Genomic DNA, 19,081 nt, shown 5'->3' with positions numbered 1-19,081 from the left:
ATCATAAATTTACATAGGGTGATGTTGGTTGATTCATTCTGTTATTTTTCCCCTTCCCCCACCCCTCCCATCCCTCTTTTCCCTCTATACAGTCCTTCCTTCCCCCATTCTTGCCCCCCTCCCTAACCCTCACTCTAACCCTAAAACTAACCCCTCCCACGCCCCATTATGTATCATCATCCACTTATCAGTGAGATCTTTCTTCCTTTGGTTTTTTGAGATTGGCTTATCTCACTTAGCATGATATTCTCCAATTTCGTCCATTTGCCTGCAAATGCCATAATTTTATCATTCTTTATGGCTGAGTAATATTCCATTGTATATATATGCCACAGTTTCTTTATCCATTCATCAACTGAAGGGCATCTAGGTTGGTTCCACAATCTGGCTATGGTGAATTGAGCAGCAATGAACATTGATGTAGCTGTATCTCTGTAGTATGCTGATTGTAAGTCCTTTGGGTATAGGCCAAGGAGTGGGATAGCTGGGTCAAATGGTGGTTCCATTCCAAGCTTTCTGAGGAATCTCCACACTGCTTTCCAGAGTGGCTGCACTAATTTGCAGCCCCACCAGCAATGTATGAGTGTACCTTTTTCCCCACATCCTCACCAACACCTGTTGTTGCTTGTATTCTTGATAATTGCCATTCTGATTGGGGTGAGATGGAATCTTAGGGTGGCTGACTTTTAACTGATCCATCTTGCTGGGATCGGCTTTGAAGCCCACCCGGTCAATTTTGCGCTCAGCTCTTGCGCTGTCAGAGGCAGGATTTTAGAATTTTACTTCGGTTTCTGCACGCACCTTCGCTACTGGATATTGAGTCGTGGTACTGGTACTGCTCCATTTCCAGCTCAGTTCTGAAGTTCCATCTCCTCCCTGTCCCACTCCCCTTCCCTGCCCCCGGTAATCTGCACCCCTCCACCTTCCCCAGATCTCTGGAATCACCCTTCCCCCTCTTCCCTTCCGAAGGCCTATCCCACTTTGTCCCCTATTAGAAATATGAAGTTGCTCTTCTCTAGGGAAGGAGTTGGGGTCGAGTCCAGATTTTGTGGGGCCAGTTTCCAGAAAGAGTGTAAAATATGGATTAAAATTGAACATGAAAGTTTTATTGAGAGCGATAAAAGAAATATTAAAGCATATTCTTTTAAAATAACCGAAAAATACAAAGAACAACCTAAAAACCCAGAAAAATAATATAATTTAGTGAATTTCTTAACATATCTCCAATATTTTTCTCCTGTGATTCTTGGCAGCATATTGTCATTGCCACTTCATATGACAGTGATTTTATACAGAAAGGATAATTTAGCTTTTCTTCTAGCATGCATGATTGAAGTGTATTTATAATAGATATTTTAGATAGGTTTATTTCAAGTTCTCCTCTTTCTTCTTTTTTAGTATTAAAATACTATTAGTATTTAGTACTAGTATCTACTAGTAGATAGTAGCTCTATCACAGAGCTACTCCCCAGCCCCACCCTCCCTTTTTTTTGAGACAGGGACACACTAAGTAGCTGAGGCTGCAACTTGCCATCTTCCTGCCTCAGATTCCCGAGTTGGCAGGATTATAGGAGTGTTGCCACCTGCCTGGCTTCACTATTCTTTATAGATCACAGCATATACATTTTTAGGAATTTTGTCAGATTTTGGAACAAATCTATCAAGTTTTACATATGATTTCTTACAATTTCAGGGCATTTCAAGTTTCATGTGCAGCTACTAACTTTATATGCTCTCAGAACTAGCAGTTCTCATGACCCAATCTTTCCATAGATATTCTAACAACGTGTGAGTTTTGTGTCCAATCATAAAGAAATTCAAACATTTTCCAGTGAGTTTGCTTAAACAAGTAGCTTGTCTAATATTAGTCATGGTCTTATATGCAGCCCAGTTGTACCAGGACAGTGAGAAAGGTTGCTGGGAGACCAAAGAAAATGTCCAGAGATGATGTATGTGGCATAAGGCTTCTTTTGAGAAATGCTTATGGGGAAGGTCCAGTGGCAATAAGCAGAACAGATAGCACCTCTCTCCCTCACTGTGTCCCTTCTTTCTTATGGTGTTTTGTCCAGTGGAGGCAGGCTGGACAAGTGACATGTATCCTTTTCACAGTGCTCTCAGTTCCATACCAGTCACCCTGAGAGACGGGTTTCATATGTTGGACTGTAGAAGCAGTGAAATTATCATCATTAGCTTGCTTGTATGACCAGCATCCCAAGGAGCAACTGTCCTGGTGTAGCTTTCTACAGATCACACTAACTTGCTCTCATTCCCAGGGTACATAAGAGAAAGCCAGTATCCATCAAGATAATATATATCTGGATGTTCTGGCCCAGGTTCTCATTATTCCCTTAACTCAGCTAGGTTTTAGGTAACACAGGGGGGCATTCATAGACATGGTGCTTTACTGTCCCCTTTTTCTTTAATGGTGATACAGCCACACAGAGTCCTAACTGATTCAGCTAATCCACAATAAACATTCTCCTCAGTAATTCCAGAGGTGTCATTTACCTGCCTGGCCCTTCGTCTATGTACTTTCTTGTTTGGAGTCTGTGGATCATCCAGTGAATTTCCAAATTGTAGGATGCAAATATAAAATGGGTAAAGCTACCTCAAAGTCTGCTTGCTGGTTAGAATATGCAACTTTGCCAAAACACGGATTAGTCTGTTCATGATCATGGCTTTTCCTTTTATTTTAAAACTAGACTGGACACTTAGAATACCAGGGTGCAAATACACTGGTTGTACATTGATTTCATCCTCTCAGCCTTATAGCCACAGGCTCATAGCTTTACCATTCACTTTGTACTTGGATTTTGTAAAAAAGGCCCAGGGCTTGTGTCAGTCATTTTGAGCTTAGGTCACATGCTCACCCTTTTATAGTCCCCACTGGAACCACATTGACGAGTTTCCGGGGGTCAATATATAGGAGATAAGCAAATAGAGATAAACAAAACATGATTATTAAAGATGAAGATGTTTGTCAAACATGGCTTGGTTTTTCTGGTCAAATTAGTTTTTTTTTTTTTTTTTTGCCCAGGGATTGAACCCAGGGATGTTTAACCATTTAGCCATATCCCCAGTCCCTTTTTTGTATTTTATTTAGAGACAGGGTCTCACTGAGTCCCTTAGGGCCTCACTAAGTTGTTGAGACTGGCTTTGAACTCTTGATCCTCCTGCCTCAGCCTCCCCAGCTGCTGGGATTATAGGCATGGGCCACCTTGCCCAGCTCAAATGAACTTTTTAATAACTCACCCCTGAATTGCTTTGTCAAGGGGAGTTTTTACTATGTGGCAGAGGACAGGTAAAAAATACAGACCCTCCACAGGTGAGCAAATGGCCAAAACAGAACCCAGATGAGACTGGTTCACGTCTTATTACTCTTCCCAAGCCCACTTTGTCATTTATTGGTGCCACCAATGGAATGGTTCTAATTTTTTTTCTGGGAAGATGGCAGGTTCTTTCTTGGTGACAGGTGCAGGCATGTGACCTGTTAAACAGTTAACTAATTATACGTGATTAGAAGGGATGTGTTTCCATTACAGGTCGAAGCTGTAAGGGTCAAAACTTGATTTGCCACACACTCTTTTTCCCTTTGATTTGGCAACAACTGGTAATAGTCCAGATGGCACCTTTTCCATCAACCTATGTTCTGGAATGAGGACAGCATGCAGAAGAGCCCCAAGGCAACAAACAGTGATGTGGAGCTTGAGAAACAAAGAAACAAAGAAAGCTTGCTGTTCTAAGCTATTGAGATCTGGAGGTTTTTTTTTTTGGTTGCTGTTTTTGTTTGTTTGTTTTTGGTTACTCATCACTGCCTAGGTTGGGAAAGTGAATGGTTGGATGTCCTGTCTCCTGACTGGGATCCTTCTAATGAGAAATCTCTCAGCAGCATAGGATGTCCAGATGGTTAAAGAGCCAAATTGAAAATTAGGTGCCCATTACAAAGGCCAGAATTGCTTTTAAGAGGAGGAAGAAGAGTTGGCCCTAAAACACACAAATGTCTATGAGATAGGGCATAAAATAGAGCACCACCATGTGGATCAATAGAGATCAGAGTGCGCTTGGGAATTGTGGGAACAGGGAAATTCAGTGTTTGGCTATATGGAAGGCTTCATTCAGAAGATGGCGCATGAGTTCGCCTTGAAGCTATGGTGGCCTTTCATGGAGCTGTCACTCCATGGGGCACTTATTGGGCAATCTGCCAAACATTTCATCTTGATGACTGTCTTTCGCACCTAAAGATGGGTTCCCAGAAGTCATATTCTGCTTCAGAATGGCCTTGACCCTGAAACAGATTGAATTTGGTGATTCCCCTCTAAAGTTGTGGACAACTTCCTCATGCTGAGAGTGGAAGCTAAGGGGCTGAACCAAGGAAGTTAAAAATGGCGATTGTCTTCTACACTGCTATGTCTAGCACTGGATAATTATATCTTTATATGTATATTTTCTACCTTTTGACTGCTGCCTCTTGTCCTTTAAAACTTTGCTCACCTTCAGAGATTTTGAAGATGGAACTTTTGAAACAATAAGTTTCTTCTATCTTCCTTCAAATCTGGCTTTGAATAAAGCCTATTTTCCTACCATTTTGATTCCAAATATTTCTGGAGCAACAAGAGGTATAGCCTAGCTCTTTCTACTGGGGGATATTGGTACTGCAGGTTAACAACCCCTACCCATGGCTGATTGGTCCAGGAATGTACAACTGCTCCAAGCAGAGCCAATCAGAGTCCTTCCCTGAAATTTAGGATTGGAACTAAGAATTACTCTTAGTTTCAGCTCTTTGAACAGAACAAATGTGAAAAATTAGGAGTAACAGAAAAATGAAACAGACACAAAGATGTCGTATATAAGAAATGGAAGCCAGGCCTAGTGGCATGCACCTGTCATCTCAGCTATTCAGGACTCTGAGGCAGAAAGATCGCTTAAACCCAGGAGTTCAAGCCCAGTCTGGAAACATAGCAAGATCAGGAAAAAATGAAATAAAGAGAAAAAGGAAGAAAGAAAAATGGAAAGAAATTTCTTCTTTGAGATTGACTGCATCTCCCTTCATATTCTGTATCAGAAACTTCTGTACACTTTGCAGAAGAATTAATCTCAAACCACAAATTTAGATGTGCAAAACATTATTCAATTCTCTTTCTTATAACTGAGCTTAATTTTTGAGTTAGAACCTTCATTCCATTATGATAATAGAGGAAGACAAAACATACTACTCCTCACCCTCACTTATTAGAGTTTGGGCACCATGTGTCAGTGTGTCTCCCAGGGCCCTGGTCAACTGTCTTCCCAGATTATACTAACATTGATTCTGTCCATGGATCACTTTGGCTCTGCTGGTTCTGTGCTGCTTCATTGTTATATTCAGACCATGAGGGTATTCTGGGAAACTGCCCAAGTTCCTAAATTTGCCCAGATACCATAATCATTCTTTCTTGGGGACTTTCAGCTTTCCTGATTATGCTGCAAGGAGCAAGTCCTTGTGTCTCTTTGTCCTCTCCTCTACTCTGGAAAGTCCTTTCATCCTTGGGTGAGTATCCCCACTTCTCTGGTCATGGTTTCCCTTTTCCACTCTGCTGATATTCTAGGACACTTTGAATATCCAGAGCTCTTGAGTGAGACTGTCCAGATTCTAGTGCTGGCTCTAACACTTGCAAGCTCTGTGACCTTGAGCAAATTGCTTGGTTTCTTTGTTTCTGCTTTCAAAACAAACAGCAGTCATAATAGTTCTCACCTGTCTTCATTTGGGTCCCAGGAGCCAACCCCAAGATAAAGATTTGAGTGCAAGAAGTTACTGGGGAGGTGATCCCCATGACACATTTATAAAAGAGGTAAGGAAGTGAAACAAGGAAGGGAAGAAAGTCAATAGAGGCTATCAAACCAGTTACTACCAGGGCAATTGGAACTTAATCCCACCTGGGACCCCTGGTGACAGTAAAGAGTAAGGTTGGGCAAACTATGACTGGGTCATAAAGCAAGTTGTTATATTTTGGAACAACCATTCCTATCTATGCACATATGGTCTGTGACAACTTTCACAATATGTTAGCCAAGAGAGTAATTATAATAGAGACTGTATGACTTACAAAGCCTAAACTATGTATTATCTGAACCTTTGCAGAAAATGTTTGCTCTTCCTGCTACAGGACGTGCATCAGAGTTATCCCAACCTAGGGGTAAGGAAGTTAGGGAATTTATCTACCAGCTCTCCCACTACCATTAGTTGAGGGATATCACCCTACTTCTTGACTCTCCTCTCCTCTCCTCCTTTTACCTTTCAGTTTACCTCTTCTAGGTTTTTGGTTGGGTATTGTCAAGGCTGCTGTTTACTTTTGAAGCTATAATTAAGTTTTCCGTGTTTTGTCTATCTGTTGACTCTAAGAGTCTAAACTAAGTGAATAGTGTTTACATTACATATTGTGACAATATAAATATCTTCCATTGCCAAGTTGCTAATCACTAAGATTACATTTCTTTTCTTGAATTACTTTACTTTAATTACTTTTTTACTTTTTTTACTTTAATTACTTTTTTCCCTTTACTTTTTTTTGGTGGTACTAGAAATTGAATCCAGGAATGCTCTACACTGAACTATACTCCTAGTCCATTTTATTTTTTATTTTGAGACAGGGTCTAGCTAAGTTGCCAAGGCTGGCCTCAAACTTTCAATGCTTCTTCCTCCTGGAACGAGCATGTGCTACCACACCCAACCTTTAATTAACTTTGAAAAACAGTATTTGATATATTCATACAATTACATGAAATCTATGTTACCTAAAAATTATAATGAATCCCTGTGCACCTATCACCTAAGTCAGGAAGTAGATTATTATCAGTAATATACATTTGCTAGAGTAACCTTCCCTGTCCCACTCTTTGCTTCCCATGAGAAGTCACCATGGTATGATATTTCATGTTTCTTATTCCATTGTATTGCTCTGAGGATGAAGCCCCCGGGTGCTCTACCACTGAGTTACACTCCCATCCTTTTTAATTTTTTGTTTTAAGATAGGATCTCACTAAATTGCTGAGGCTGGCCTTGCAACTCAAGATCAACTCTGACTCCTAAGTTGCTGGGATTACAGTTTTACATCACTGTGCCCACTGCTTTTTAAAAAATATCATGCAATTGTAAGTTTATGTCTGCTTAAACTATGTTTTGTTTAGTTGTACTTGTTTATGAGCTTTGTAAAAAAGTGGTATTCTATTAATTAAAGTGTAATTTTCCAGGATAACATTCTTTAGAAAATATTATATTTCTTAGATTCTTCCATGTTGTGCGTTACTGTGAAAACTGGTTGTTTCTACTAAAGATGCTTAGAAAACTCCAGGAAAAACTAAAAAGAATTCGAGAAAGGAAATAATTTGGATGATTTCTGGTTCTGTGTGAGTGACTTTCCGAAGGAATCCAGCACCCCCTCTTCCAGTCTTGTCTCCAATTCCTCCCATCTTCAGGGTTCAGCCACCTGACTCAGTGCCCCAACCAAGGTTGATTGTTCTTCTATTCTTTTTCTTTTCTTTCTTTCTTTCTTTCTTTCTTTCTTTCTTTCTTTCTTTCTTTCTTTCTTTCTTTCTTTCTTTCTTTCTTTCTTTTTTTTTTTGTGTGTGTGTGTGTGTAGGATTGAACCCGGGACATTTAACCACTGAGCCACATCCCCAACTTTTAAAATATTTTATTTAGTGACAGGGTCTCGCTAAATTGCTTATGGCCTTGCTAAGTTGTGCCAAAGCTGGTTTGAACTTTCTATCTTCCTACTTCAGCCTCCTGAGCCATTGGGAGTATATGCGTGCATCTCTGTGTCTGGCACAAGGCTAATTGATCTGAGGATGCCACTGACCCTGACAGGGATGGAGAATGTTTGGATGTGGAACTGAGAAGTCCGTACTCTGGCAGTCATAGGTGTCAGATGCACAGCTCTTGACTTGAGGACCATATTTCCCACTGTGTGCACAAGAGCAGAGAGGCAGGCTGGTCTGCAGAAAAGGAGCAAAACACTTAGGGAGGGAAAGACACCATGATCTGAATATAAGATTCCAACAGTTTCTGGGGTCCTAATGCACATGTGACCTTGGGATTCAGAATTAACTCTCATTTTGAATAAACTAACTTGAATTCCACTTCATTGTTCGCAGCCACTAGTATGCACTGACACCTGCCAGGAATTATCCTTTATGCTTTTTTTTTTTTTTTTGGTACCAGGGATTGAACCCAGGGGTTCTTGACCATGGAGCCACATCCACAGCCCTTTTTTATATTTTATTTAGAAACAGAGTCTCACTGAGTTGTTTAGGGCATTGCTAAGTTACTGAGGCTGGCTTTGAACTTGCAATCCTCCTGCCTCAGCCTCCTGAGCTGCTGGGATTATAGGCGTGCACCACTGTGCCCGGATTATGCTTTTGCTCCTTCCCTGTTTGTTAGTGAAGATTGAAAAACAACTAAAAACCACACACACACACACACACACACACACACACACAGAGTCTTGCTAAGTTGCCAACATGGCCTTGAACTTGCAATCCTCCTGTAAAAACCACCCAAGTTACTGGGATTACAGGTGTGTGCCACCATGCCTGGCTAAAAATGATAATTTAACAGTAATAAGTACACTTACTGAGAATTTACTATGAACTAGTGTGTGTTTTTTGTTTATTATCTCATTTGATACTCAAACCAAGTCTATGAGACAAGTGTTATTGTCCTTATCTAATAGGTGAGTAAATTTAGTCATAAAAAAGCTGTATGACATCTAGGTTCACAAAACTATTAAGAGGAAGATCCATTCTTTATACCTCTGCTATTGGACACCAAAGCCTGTGTTCTTAACCATGTATATCATTGTTTCCAGGAAGGAAACCAGCTCTGGCAGAGTTTAAACTCATTTTCCAAATTCGAAAGGCTCTTGAGAGTTGCAGAGGCTATCTGTGGTCTGGAAGCCACTACTATTAGATTGTCATGGGTGACTCATTTATTTTCCTATAATTTAAAGGGGAGGTTAGAAGAGTATTCTCAGTCTACACTACACCTTCAAACCCCTTTTCATCCTATATTTTCCCTATTATGGTGCTGAGAAAAAAAGAAGGGAAGTAAAGAGGTACAGAGAAGAAGGAAGGGGTTGGTGACTGTTGATCATAAGTGAGTAAAGATGGGAGGAGGGAAAGGGGTTGAGGAAAGTTGTGGGAAGGTTGGTGATATTTGAAAGAAGCATCCAAAGAACAATGGAGGGAGGATGTTTTTCTGGGGACATGTTCCTTCTTCCTCCCCTGCTCTATCTGTGAGCATTTGGGATTGGGGTTAGGGCAGAGGAAATAGGAAGAGAAAAGTAGATCCTCAGAGACTATTGCCTTAGTGAAGAGAGACAGAAACCAAGAAAGACCTTAGATCCACCGTTCTGGGCTGGGCTTGAGGAGCAGAGTTTTGAGAAAGGGTTAGAGTTGAAGCCATGGTCCCCTCCCCCACCTCACTGCTCTCCTGGATATTCCATGGCAGTTAGGGGCCCTGTCCTGCTGAATGACTTGGGGGCCTTTTCTTGGATCTGGAGCTCAAATTCCTAATAAGAGGCCCCCCATTCTTTCCTAGACCCTAGGCCCTGTGTTGTTAACTGTTTGCCTGATGAAAATATTCAGAAAATGAAGGACAAGTAAGTCCAGCAAGGGAAGAGGGAGATGGGGTAGAGAAGAAAAGGGATGCAAAAGAAGTGGGCAGAGTACTCTTGTGGTCAAAGGAGAAGGAGACCAACATCTGAGGCCTGGAAAGGAAGGGAAAGACTGGGAGGCAGGAGTGGAGGTGAGCGTGGGGCAACAAGAAAGGATGCAGACTGCCAGACCTCTGTCCTTTCTCCCAGGAGTAAAAGGAGATTGTCCACGGATCACCGCCGGAACTCCATATTACCCTGGAAATGGAGAGTTGCACATAGCTCCCGCTGGATGGCACAGGTGGCAGCCTCAGAGCTCAGTCTAGTGGCCTTCATCTTCCTGCTGGTCATGCTCTTCTCCAAGAAATGGTTATATACCCCAGGGAGCCGCTTCTATAAGCACTATCCCAAGGATATAAACAACAGAATCCACACCTCAGTCCATGTCATGTCCCAGGGACTTGTGCATACCTGCATATCCAGGAGCTGTTCCCAATTAGAGGATGAGAAAGGTGAGTTCCGCGCCCCCCCGCCCTGCGCCTGCCTGCCGTTAACCTATGTGGTTGTTCCTGACTATTCTTGTCCCCTTTCTCCAGTCATTTTCATTCATTGTCCTGCAAGATGGCTCCTCTGTCTTTAAAACCTCCAAGGATTATTTTCCCCCTCCACCCTGGAAAAATCAATTTGCTTGACCCCATGGAAAATGTCACTGCTTTAGATAAGATCGAGAGTCAGGTCTGTGCTTATATAAATGTTGTGAGAGTGTGGACTCAACACTTATAAATCACTTATGAATCATGTATTTCACCAAGGAGGGCTTGGAGGTGGGGATCTGTTTCTTCTAACCTGGCATAATCAGAGCTTTTAGAGGCCTCCCTGGAATGTTCTCTCCCACTCCCTGGTCCCAGGCACTTTTCTTTTGCCTCAGGCCTTGTTCCTCTGGGCCCACTCTGGATCTCAAGAACTTTCCTTTTTCTATGTATGACTTCCTTGTTCTTTTCTTCCCTGAATTATTCTACCTGCTTCATCCCTTACTTTTTTTAAAATACCTTTATTTGATTTATTTATTTATTTACTTTTATGTGGTGCTGAGGATCAAACCCAAGTGCTAGGCAAGTGCTCTGGCTCTGATCTATAACTGTAGCCCTTATCCCTTACTTTTTATTTTATTTTTATTTTTGTTTTTTTTAAAGGTTACTCATATTTAAAAAAAAATTTTTTTTTAGTTGTTGATGGACCTTTATTTATTTATATGAGGTGCTGAGAATTGAATCCAGCCTCACACATGCTAGGCAAGCGCTTTACCACTGAGCTGTAACCCCAGCCCTTATCCCTTACTTTTTAAATTTTTTTATTATTATTATTATTATTATTTTGGTACTAGGGATTAAATCCAGAGGTGCTTAACCACTGAGCCATATCTCCAGTCCTTTTTGTTTTTCATTTATTTTGAGACAGGATTTCATTAAATTGTTTAGGGCCTTGCTGAGTTGCTAAGGCTGACTTCAAACTTGCATTCCTCCTGCCTCAGCCTTCCAAGGAGCTGGAAGTACAGGGGTGTGTCACCATGCCTGGCCTCATCCCTTACTCTTTCAAGTCTCCTGCTGACCCCTCACTCTTAGGAACTGAGCTTCCTTTCTCAGCTTGGGGATGACCAGAACTTTTGATACCTACTTCTATTTGTTCATTCCCCTTAACATTAAAAAAAAAAAAAAAAAAAAAAGTATATGGTTATTATTTTCTTCTATTGTGAAAGCAAAACATTTTTATAATAATAAATTTGGGGAAACAAAAATCATATTCACATCTATTCCATTTGTCCAATTAAATCCTCACTCAGTTGTAAAAGATAGAAATTATTATCCTTAGTTTACAGAGAAGAAAATTGGATCTTGGACTAACTATCTTGTTCAGGCTCATACAGTTATTAGGTGAATCACATGAAATAGCAATATTTGACTACTGCTCACTTACCAAAAGCAATTTCATATGGATGAACTTGATAAAGGCATGTATAGAATTATAAGTCAAATGTGCTTTGTTTTAAAGCTCATGGAAAGACCTTGCTCTGTGGTACTACGCAAAGATGCTCAGGTGGCCTTTTTTTTTAATTGAAAAAATTTCAATGGCTTTTACATAGTTGTATTTATTCTTCATCAACAATTTTATATTATTTAAAATGTTGTCTTCCTAATACATAATCGTCCTTACTATAAGTGACTATAATATTTAATCAATTTATCATCATTTACTTAGCTATCTTATCTTCCTATTCTTAGAAAGTTTATTTCCAGTTTCTTTTTTTCTTAATTTGCATACCATGTCTCTTTTTTTCCAATTTCAATTTCTTTTTTTTGGAAAAAAAAAAGGAGTAGGCTAGAGTACAGTTCAGTGGTAGAGTATCTTCCCAACATGCACCAGGCCCTGGGTTCAATCCCTAGTACAAATAAATAAATAAATAAATAAATAAATAAAAGTACAAAGGACTAGAAATGAAGCTCAGTGGTGAAGGGCCCCTGGGTTCGATCCTCAGTAACTCCCCACCTTCTTCAAAAGTATTACATGCTTCAGTATTCTTTATCTGAAATGCTTAGGCCCAGAAGTGTTTCCAAATTTTTATTTTTTTAGGATTTTGTACATGTACAAAATGAGGTTTTTTTTTTTTTTTTTTTGTACTGGGTATTGAACCCAGGGGTGCTTAACCAGGAAACCATATCCCCAGCCCTTTTTAAAATTTTTATTTAGAGACAAGGTCTCCCTAAGTTGCTTAGGGCCTTGCTAAGTTGCTGAGTCTGGTTTTGAGCTAGCAATCCTCCTGAGATTATAGGCGTGCACCACTACGCCCAGCCATAATGAGATTTACAGAAAGGACCCAAGTCCAAACACCAAATTCATTTATGTTTCATATACATTTTATACACATGGCACGAAGATAATTTTATATAATATATTTAATGTGCTTAAATTTTGAATGTGACCCATGACATGAGAGCGGTGTAGAATTTTCCACTTGTGTTGTCATGTCAGCACTCAAACAGTTTCAGATTTTGGAGCATATTGGATTTCAAATTAGGAATGTTCAACCTGTATGGCAATTTATGCTTCTATTAACATGTGAGAGTGCTTGATTCATTGTATCTTTGCCAGTCACAACTAACTGGAAATATATACAAATGTAATTCTTTTCTTATTGAAAACAGTAGCAGTTATTGTGGGAAATGCAGAAAAGTTTAAGAAAAAATAAAAATCACCTCAAACTTCCTCACATAGATGTACATTACAGTGGACATTGTAATGGATTTCCTTAATTGCAACCACTCAACAGGTTTTGTTCTAGAAACCCCACTTTGGTTGTAAGCACTTAATCATGTCATTGAGTAATTATCCTATAACCTTAATTTAAAAATTTGATTAGGTAATATATGAACAGAGTAACATTTCAAAAAACAGAGAAGATTATATAGCCAAGTGTGCCACCTACCTCTGGCAGTCAATCTTCCCTTTCCCCCAGTTTCTCACATGTCTTCCTAGAGATGTTCTAGTCAGGGACAAATGTCTATCATGTCACCTTTTGTGTGTGTGTGTGTGTGTGTGTGTGTGTGTTGAGGATGGACCTCAGGGCCTCGCACGTACTAGGTAAGTATGCTTCTGCTGAGCTACACCCCAGCTCTCATGCCACCATTTTTAATGAATACACAATAATTCAATATATGGGAACACTGTGATTTATTATCCAAATCTCTCGAAAATCTGTGAGCTTGTTGGACATATCAATATCTCTGCACAGATCTCTATACTTAGATTTGGGTGATTATTCCTTAACATAAATTCCCAGAAGTGTGGCTGGGTCAAAGTGTCTTAACAATTCAGAATTATTTTGATATTCTGTACCAGAAGGCTCACCAGAAATGCTACCTACCAGCAGTACATCAGAGTGCCTCTTTTCTCCGTATAGTCTCCTATACTAGGTATTATCAATTTTATTCATTTTTTAATTTAAAAAGTTTGTGTATATGTGTGTGTGTGTGCTAGAGATTGAACCAAGATGCTTTACCACTGAGATACATTCCCAGCACTTTAAAATTTTTTCTTATTTTATTTATTTATTTTTTAGTTTGAATATCCATAATATATTTTCACATATATTCTTATACATGTTTATATACATTCATATATATATGAATGTACCCTAATGGCAACCAAATTCCTGCTGATACATTTTCAGCTACATAATCATAAACTATAACTCAAACAAATTATAAATATCCATCTCAAAAGAAAAATAACTATATAGAAATTTATATCCACTTAAATATTTTCATGTATATATTTTTTTGTGTGTGTGTGGTGCTCAGGATTGAACCAGGGACTTGTGCATACAAGGCAAGCACTCTACCAACCAAGCCATATTTGCCGCCTTTTCATGTATAGTTTTACATACGTATTCATATTTATACTCCTATATATGGATAAAAATGTTTAAACCCTAAACTAACCGTAAGTATTTTTCTACATTTGTCCATATCTACCAATACACCTCAGAGAAACATATAATATAAACATAACATATAAACATAAACATATACATATAAGCCATAATATTTTACATGAATATACCTATGTATTTGGGGAAATAAGTTCATAAATTCACATAAAAACCAGCACTTTTTAAAAAACTTAAATTTTGAGACCGGGTTTCACTAGGTTGCTTAGGATCTCACAAAGTTGCTGAGGCTGGCCTATGAATTTATGATTCTCCTACTTCAACCTATAGAGTCACTGGTTATAGATATGTGCCACTGTGCCTGTATCAACTTTATTTTGATGTTTACCAGTTCAGTAGTTTTTAAAAACCATGTTTGTTGATTTATGTTGAGTCTCACATTTACTGACATGCATTTCTTCTTTTGAGTATTAGAGTTAAAATTTTTCCATTTTTTTCTATTGAGTTATTCATTTTCACATGGTAGGAATTATTAAGCAATATCCATATCAAGAATCTTGGCTTGTGGGCTGGGGATGTAGCCCAGTGCTAGAGCATTTTGCTAGTATGCCTCAGGTCCTGAGTTCAATCCCTAGTAAGGTGGGATGGAAATCTTGGCCTACTTAATAAGTGTCAGCATGATTCTGTTGTTATCACAAATGTGCATTTCTTTGGTTATAAATGGAACTGAACAAAAAACAAACAGTTCATTTGATTATATTTTATCTTTAGTGAATCCTGAGCTCATTCTGTTTTGTTTTCCTCAGACACTTTTCAAATGTGGACGAATCAGCCAGTCTTTGGGGTGGCCAAGATAACCTTCATCTTGGCCCTGGTGATAGGCTTCATGCTCACCATCTGGTTGCACCTGCCATACCTGCTAGGTCTTCTGAGAATGCCTGCCTTCGGCTTGATTGGGACCATCATGAGCTTCTGTGAAGGTGCCCCCCAGCTCTGAAAAAGGTCCTTAGTCCTCCTGACCCATGTCTTCCTGGGTACTTTTCCCTTCTTTGGGGGTGGTATGGGACTTTTGGGGTGATGGGAAAAGAGAACTGAGAGCTAAGTTACATCATTTCCCAGTTACTGGAGAGATGGAGTTGGAAGGGTTGATTCCTGTGAGCCTGGGGGTGGGGAGTTGAGTGAAGTGCTGTGGACTGTGTGGTGATGGGAGTTGTAGTCTGTGGCTGTAGCCCAGCTGCTGGGGAAGAATCCCCTGTGGGATTCTTAAATGAATAAGACCTCTCTATTTCTGCCTCACAGTTACCCTCATTTTCTCTGTCCTCCTGTTGTTTCCTGTTAACCTCTGGATCTTCGAGGTAAAGAAGAATTTGTCTGTTCCCCTTGGTTGGAGCTATTTCATTGGTTGGCTGGTGTTTATCCTATATGTCACTTGTGGTGAGTGGCCAGGAGAGCTCTGGGGAAAGGAGAGGATGTGGGTGGGTCAGGGCAGAGAAAGTGTGGAGGGAAGGGGCAGGCAATCCTCAGGGACAGATTCTGAGGGAACCTCACCCTTCTTGTCACTCTTCTTCCCACTTTCCAATTTCCCTTCCCCAATCCCCTGTCCTTTCCCAGGAATCCTTTGCTATTTGAACCACAGAACTTTCTGGAGAGTGATTCTGAACAATTCCTCTCGCATCATGTTCTCCCATAGTAGTTCCAGGTCAGAGCAAGACCCTCTGAATGATCAGACTGTCTCAGACATCAACCAAAAAGAAGTCCTGGGTCCTGAGCAAAAGAATCAGACATCTGCAAAATTATCCATTCACTGAAATCCTTCTTCGTGACCATTCCCCAAACTCTTGAATAAGTTGACCCTTGTTGTTGTAAGAAATGTGAAAAGGAAGATTTGGGGCCAGCTCTGCACTCCTCTTTCTTGTCCCTGCCTTACCTGTAGCTTGGGTGATATGAAATAAATAATCCATCTCTTCTTTATCATGTCTGGTTGTTGTTGAGATGAACTAGAGGAGGGAAAGAAAGGAAGAAAAAAAAAGTTGGTTTCCCAATTCTTCCTGCCTAGGAACCTTCTAACACTCTTCAGTTCCGAAATCTGCCCAACCTCCTCTATATAGCATACCTGTACATAGGCAAACACCTTTTTTGTTGTTGTTGTTGTTGTTACTAGAGATTGAACCCATTGGTACCATACCACTGAGCTACAGTTCCAGTTCTTTTTATGTTTTTTTTTTTTTTATTTTGAGATTGGGTCTTGATAAGTTGCCCAAGCTAGCCTTGAATTTGTGATTCTCCTGCCTCAACCTCCCAAACTGCTGGGATTACAGATGTGCACCATTGCACTTGGGAGCAAGCACCTCTTGAGAGCTAAACCTCTTTATACTTTGTTACCTCTATCCCAACATTTGCTAATTAGTGGGTAGAAGGAGATATAGCTGATAAGGAGAGATATATCACTTATGAACTTGTTTGTTTATTCATGGTAGTCAAAAGCAAAATGGCCCTAGGGTAAGAGGTAGGTTAAATAATGAGAGCTCAGTAGAAAGTGTGGTTGTACTGCACAGGTGATCAGCTCAGATGACTGCTCTGGGCAGAAATCCCACCCTCTGGTGTGCAGCTCAGATGCCTGAACTCCCAGAGATCTAAGCCCTGGATACCATACAGCTACCGTCCAACACAACTGCTCCACTCTGTCTGCTATAGTCCTCTACTCAAGACTCCCTGTCCTCTACTCCATAACAACAGGAACAAAACAGACCCAAAGAAAAGTTGCACATATAAATAAACCCAGTTTCACAAAGGCAGGCAACATTCAGCTGGGGCAGTGCTGGTGGTTTCCGTCAGAATTTGATCATCTTGCTCAGAGGTCAGCCTCCCAGAAGATTATGCTTTTGTACCTTTATGGTAAATCTTGAAATCAGAGTGTAAATCCTCTAACTTTGTTTTTCTTTTTCATTCTCTTTCTTGCTGCCTCCCTTTTCTTTCTTCACTAAGTTGCCCAGGTTGGCCTTCAATTTGCAATCCTACTGCCTCAGCCTTCTGAGTGGCTGGGATTACAGGCAGGCATCACCATGCCCAGCTTTGTTTTTCTTTTTCAAGGTTGCTTTTGGGTATTCTGGATTTTTGTATTTTCATATTACTGTTAAATTTAGCTTGTATATCTATTTTCAAAAGTCTACTGAAATTTCAATAGGGATAGTGTTGAGTCTATCAATGTAGAAAGAGTGCTATCATACTGATATCTAAGTCTTCCAATTCATGAACACAGCATCTCTCTCCATTTATTTAGGTCTTTTAAAACTTCTTTCAGGATTGGGTAATGTGGCACATGCCTATCATGCCAGCTACTCAGAAGGCTGAGGTAGAAGGATTACAAGTTCAAGGCCAGCCTCAGCTACTTAGGAAGACCTTGTCTCAAAATAAAGGACTTGGAATATAGTTCAGTTCAATCCCAGTAAGAAAAAAATCAACAATGTTTTACAATTTCCAGTAGAAAGGTCTTACACATCTTTCATTAGATTTATTCTTAGGCATTGACTTTTTATACTATTGTAAATGCCATTAGCGTTTACTTTTATAATTGATAATCACTAACATATAGAAAATACAACTGATTTTTTTAATATCAAATTGGCATCCTGCGACACTGTTAATTTTACATCACTTCTAATATATATACTTTCAAGATTCAATGAGGCTTAAAAAAAGATGCTATAAGGCTTTCTATACATACAGTCATGTGACCTGTGAATGATGGTTTGACTTTGTTCCCGGTACTCATGCTGTTTGCTTCTTTTTCTTAAATTGTGTGTGTGTGTGTGTGTGTGTGTGTGTGTGTGTGTGTGTGTTTGTGTGTGTGTCTGTATGTGTGTGTGTGTTGTGGTGGGGGTCAAACCCATGGTTTTGGATATGCCAGTCAAGCACTCTACCACCAAGTTACATCCCCAGATCTTCTTTTGTTTTATTGGCTAGTGCTACAGTGTTGAATAGACCTGGTAAGAACAGATACCCTTACCTTGTTCCTGATCTTAGAGGAGTAGGGTTTAATGTTACATCATTAAATATGATGTTAGTTGTAGGATTTTTGTAGATATCCTTTATTGAACTGAGGAAACCCCCTTCTAATCTTAGTTTGCCAAATGTTTTATATTTTAAAATCATAAATGGATATTGAATTTTGTCAGATGCTTTTTCTGCATCTAGTGAGATAATCATATAGTTTTTCTTTTTTCTTTTGCAAATATGATGTATTTTTTGCAAATTCTTTTACAAATGTGTTTATAAGTCAAACTAAACTACTTTCCTGGGGGTAAAACTTCCTTAGTCAGTCTTTTTTTTTTTTTTTTTCTGGACTCAAAGGGTCCTCCCACCCGAGTGCTGGGGCTACAGATGTGCCTCATAGGGCTTGGCTTATTAAACAGTCTTTAAAATCAATTTTCTGATTCCACTCCAGGACATTTACATTCTCCCCCAAAAGCAAACCCCAGTCCCTGTCACTGTGAGTTTTACTTCTTCAAATAGCTGCCTGCTTAGTTTTCTTCTGTTTTCTCCATACTGTGTCCACTTACATACACAAAATAGGTTGCTTTATAAATCCTCTTGGTGAAGTTAGTGTTTTTACTTCTTTTTTTTTTCTTTCTTTTTTTTATTGTAAACAAATGGGATACATGTTGTTCCTCTGTTTGTACATGGAGTAAAGGCATACCATTTGTGTAATCATAAATTTATATAGGGTAACGTTGTTTGATTCATTCTGTTATTTTTTCCCTTCCTCCCACCCCTCCCACCCCTCTTTTCCCTCTATACAGTCCTTCTTTCCTCCATTCTTGCCCCCCTCCCTAACCCTAACCCTAACCCTAACCCTACCCTAACACTAACCCCTCCCACCCCCATTATGTGTCATCATCCGCTTATCAGTGAGATCATTTGTCCTTTGGTTTTTTGAGATTGGCTTATCTCACTTAGCATGATATTCTCCAACTTCATCCATTTGCCTGCAAATGCCATAATTTTATCA

General features: G+C 39.7%; 1 protein-coding gene across 1 annotated transcript in view; it reads left to right on the top strand.

Annotated features, from left to right (window-relative positions):
- The first annotated feature begins 9,624 nt into the window (after positions 1–9,624).
- Odf4 (outer dense fiber of sperm tails 4) overlaps positions 9,625–19,081 on the top strand; it is a 29,020-nt gene continuing 19,563 nt past the window's right edge. Inside the window, exons 1-5 of the mRNA XM_047543816.1 lie at positions 9,625–9,635; positions 9,840–10,141; positions 14,880–15,053; positions 15,373–15,507; positions 15,685–15,772. Coding sequence (XP_047399772.1) covers positions 9,625–9,635; positions 9,840–10,141; positions 14,880–15,053; positions 15,373–15,507; positions 15,685–15,772 — 710 coding nt within the window. The remainder of the gene's footprint in view (positions 9,636–9,839; positions 10,142–14,879; positions 15,054–15,372; positions 15,508–15,684; positions 15,773–19,081) is intronic.

This window comes from Sciurus carolinensis, chromosome 3 (genome assembly GCF_902686445.1).
Source record: "Sciurus carolinensis chromosome 3, mSciCar1.2, whole genome shotgun sequence".
Taxonomy (NCBI): domain Eukaryota; kingdom Metazoa; phylum Chordata; class Mammalia; order Rodentia; family Sciuridae; genus Sciurus; species Sciurus carolinensis.
Note: the sequence above shows the minus strand (reverse complement) of the source record. Positions and strands in the feature narration are given on the sequence as shown.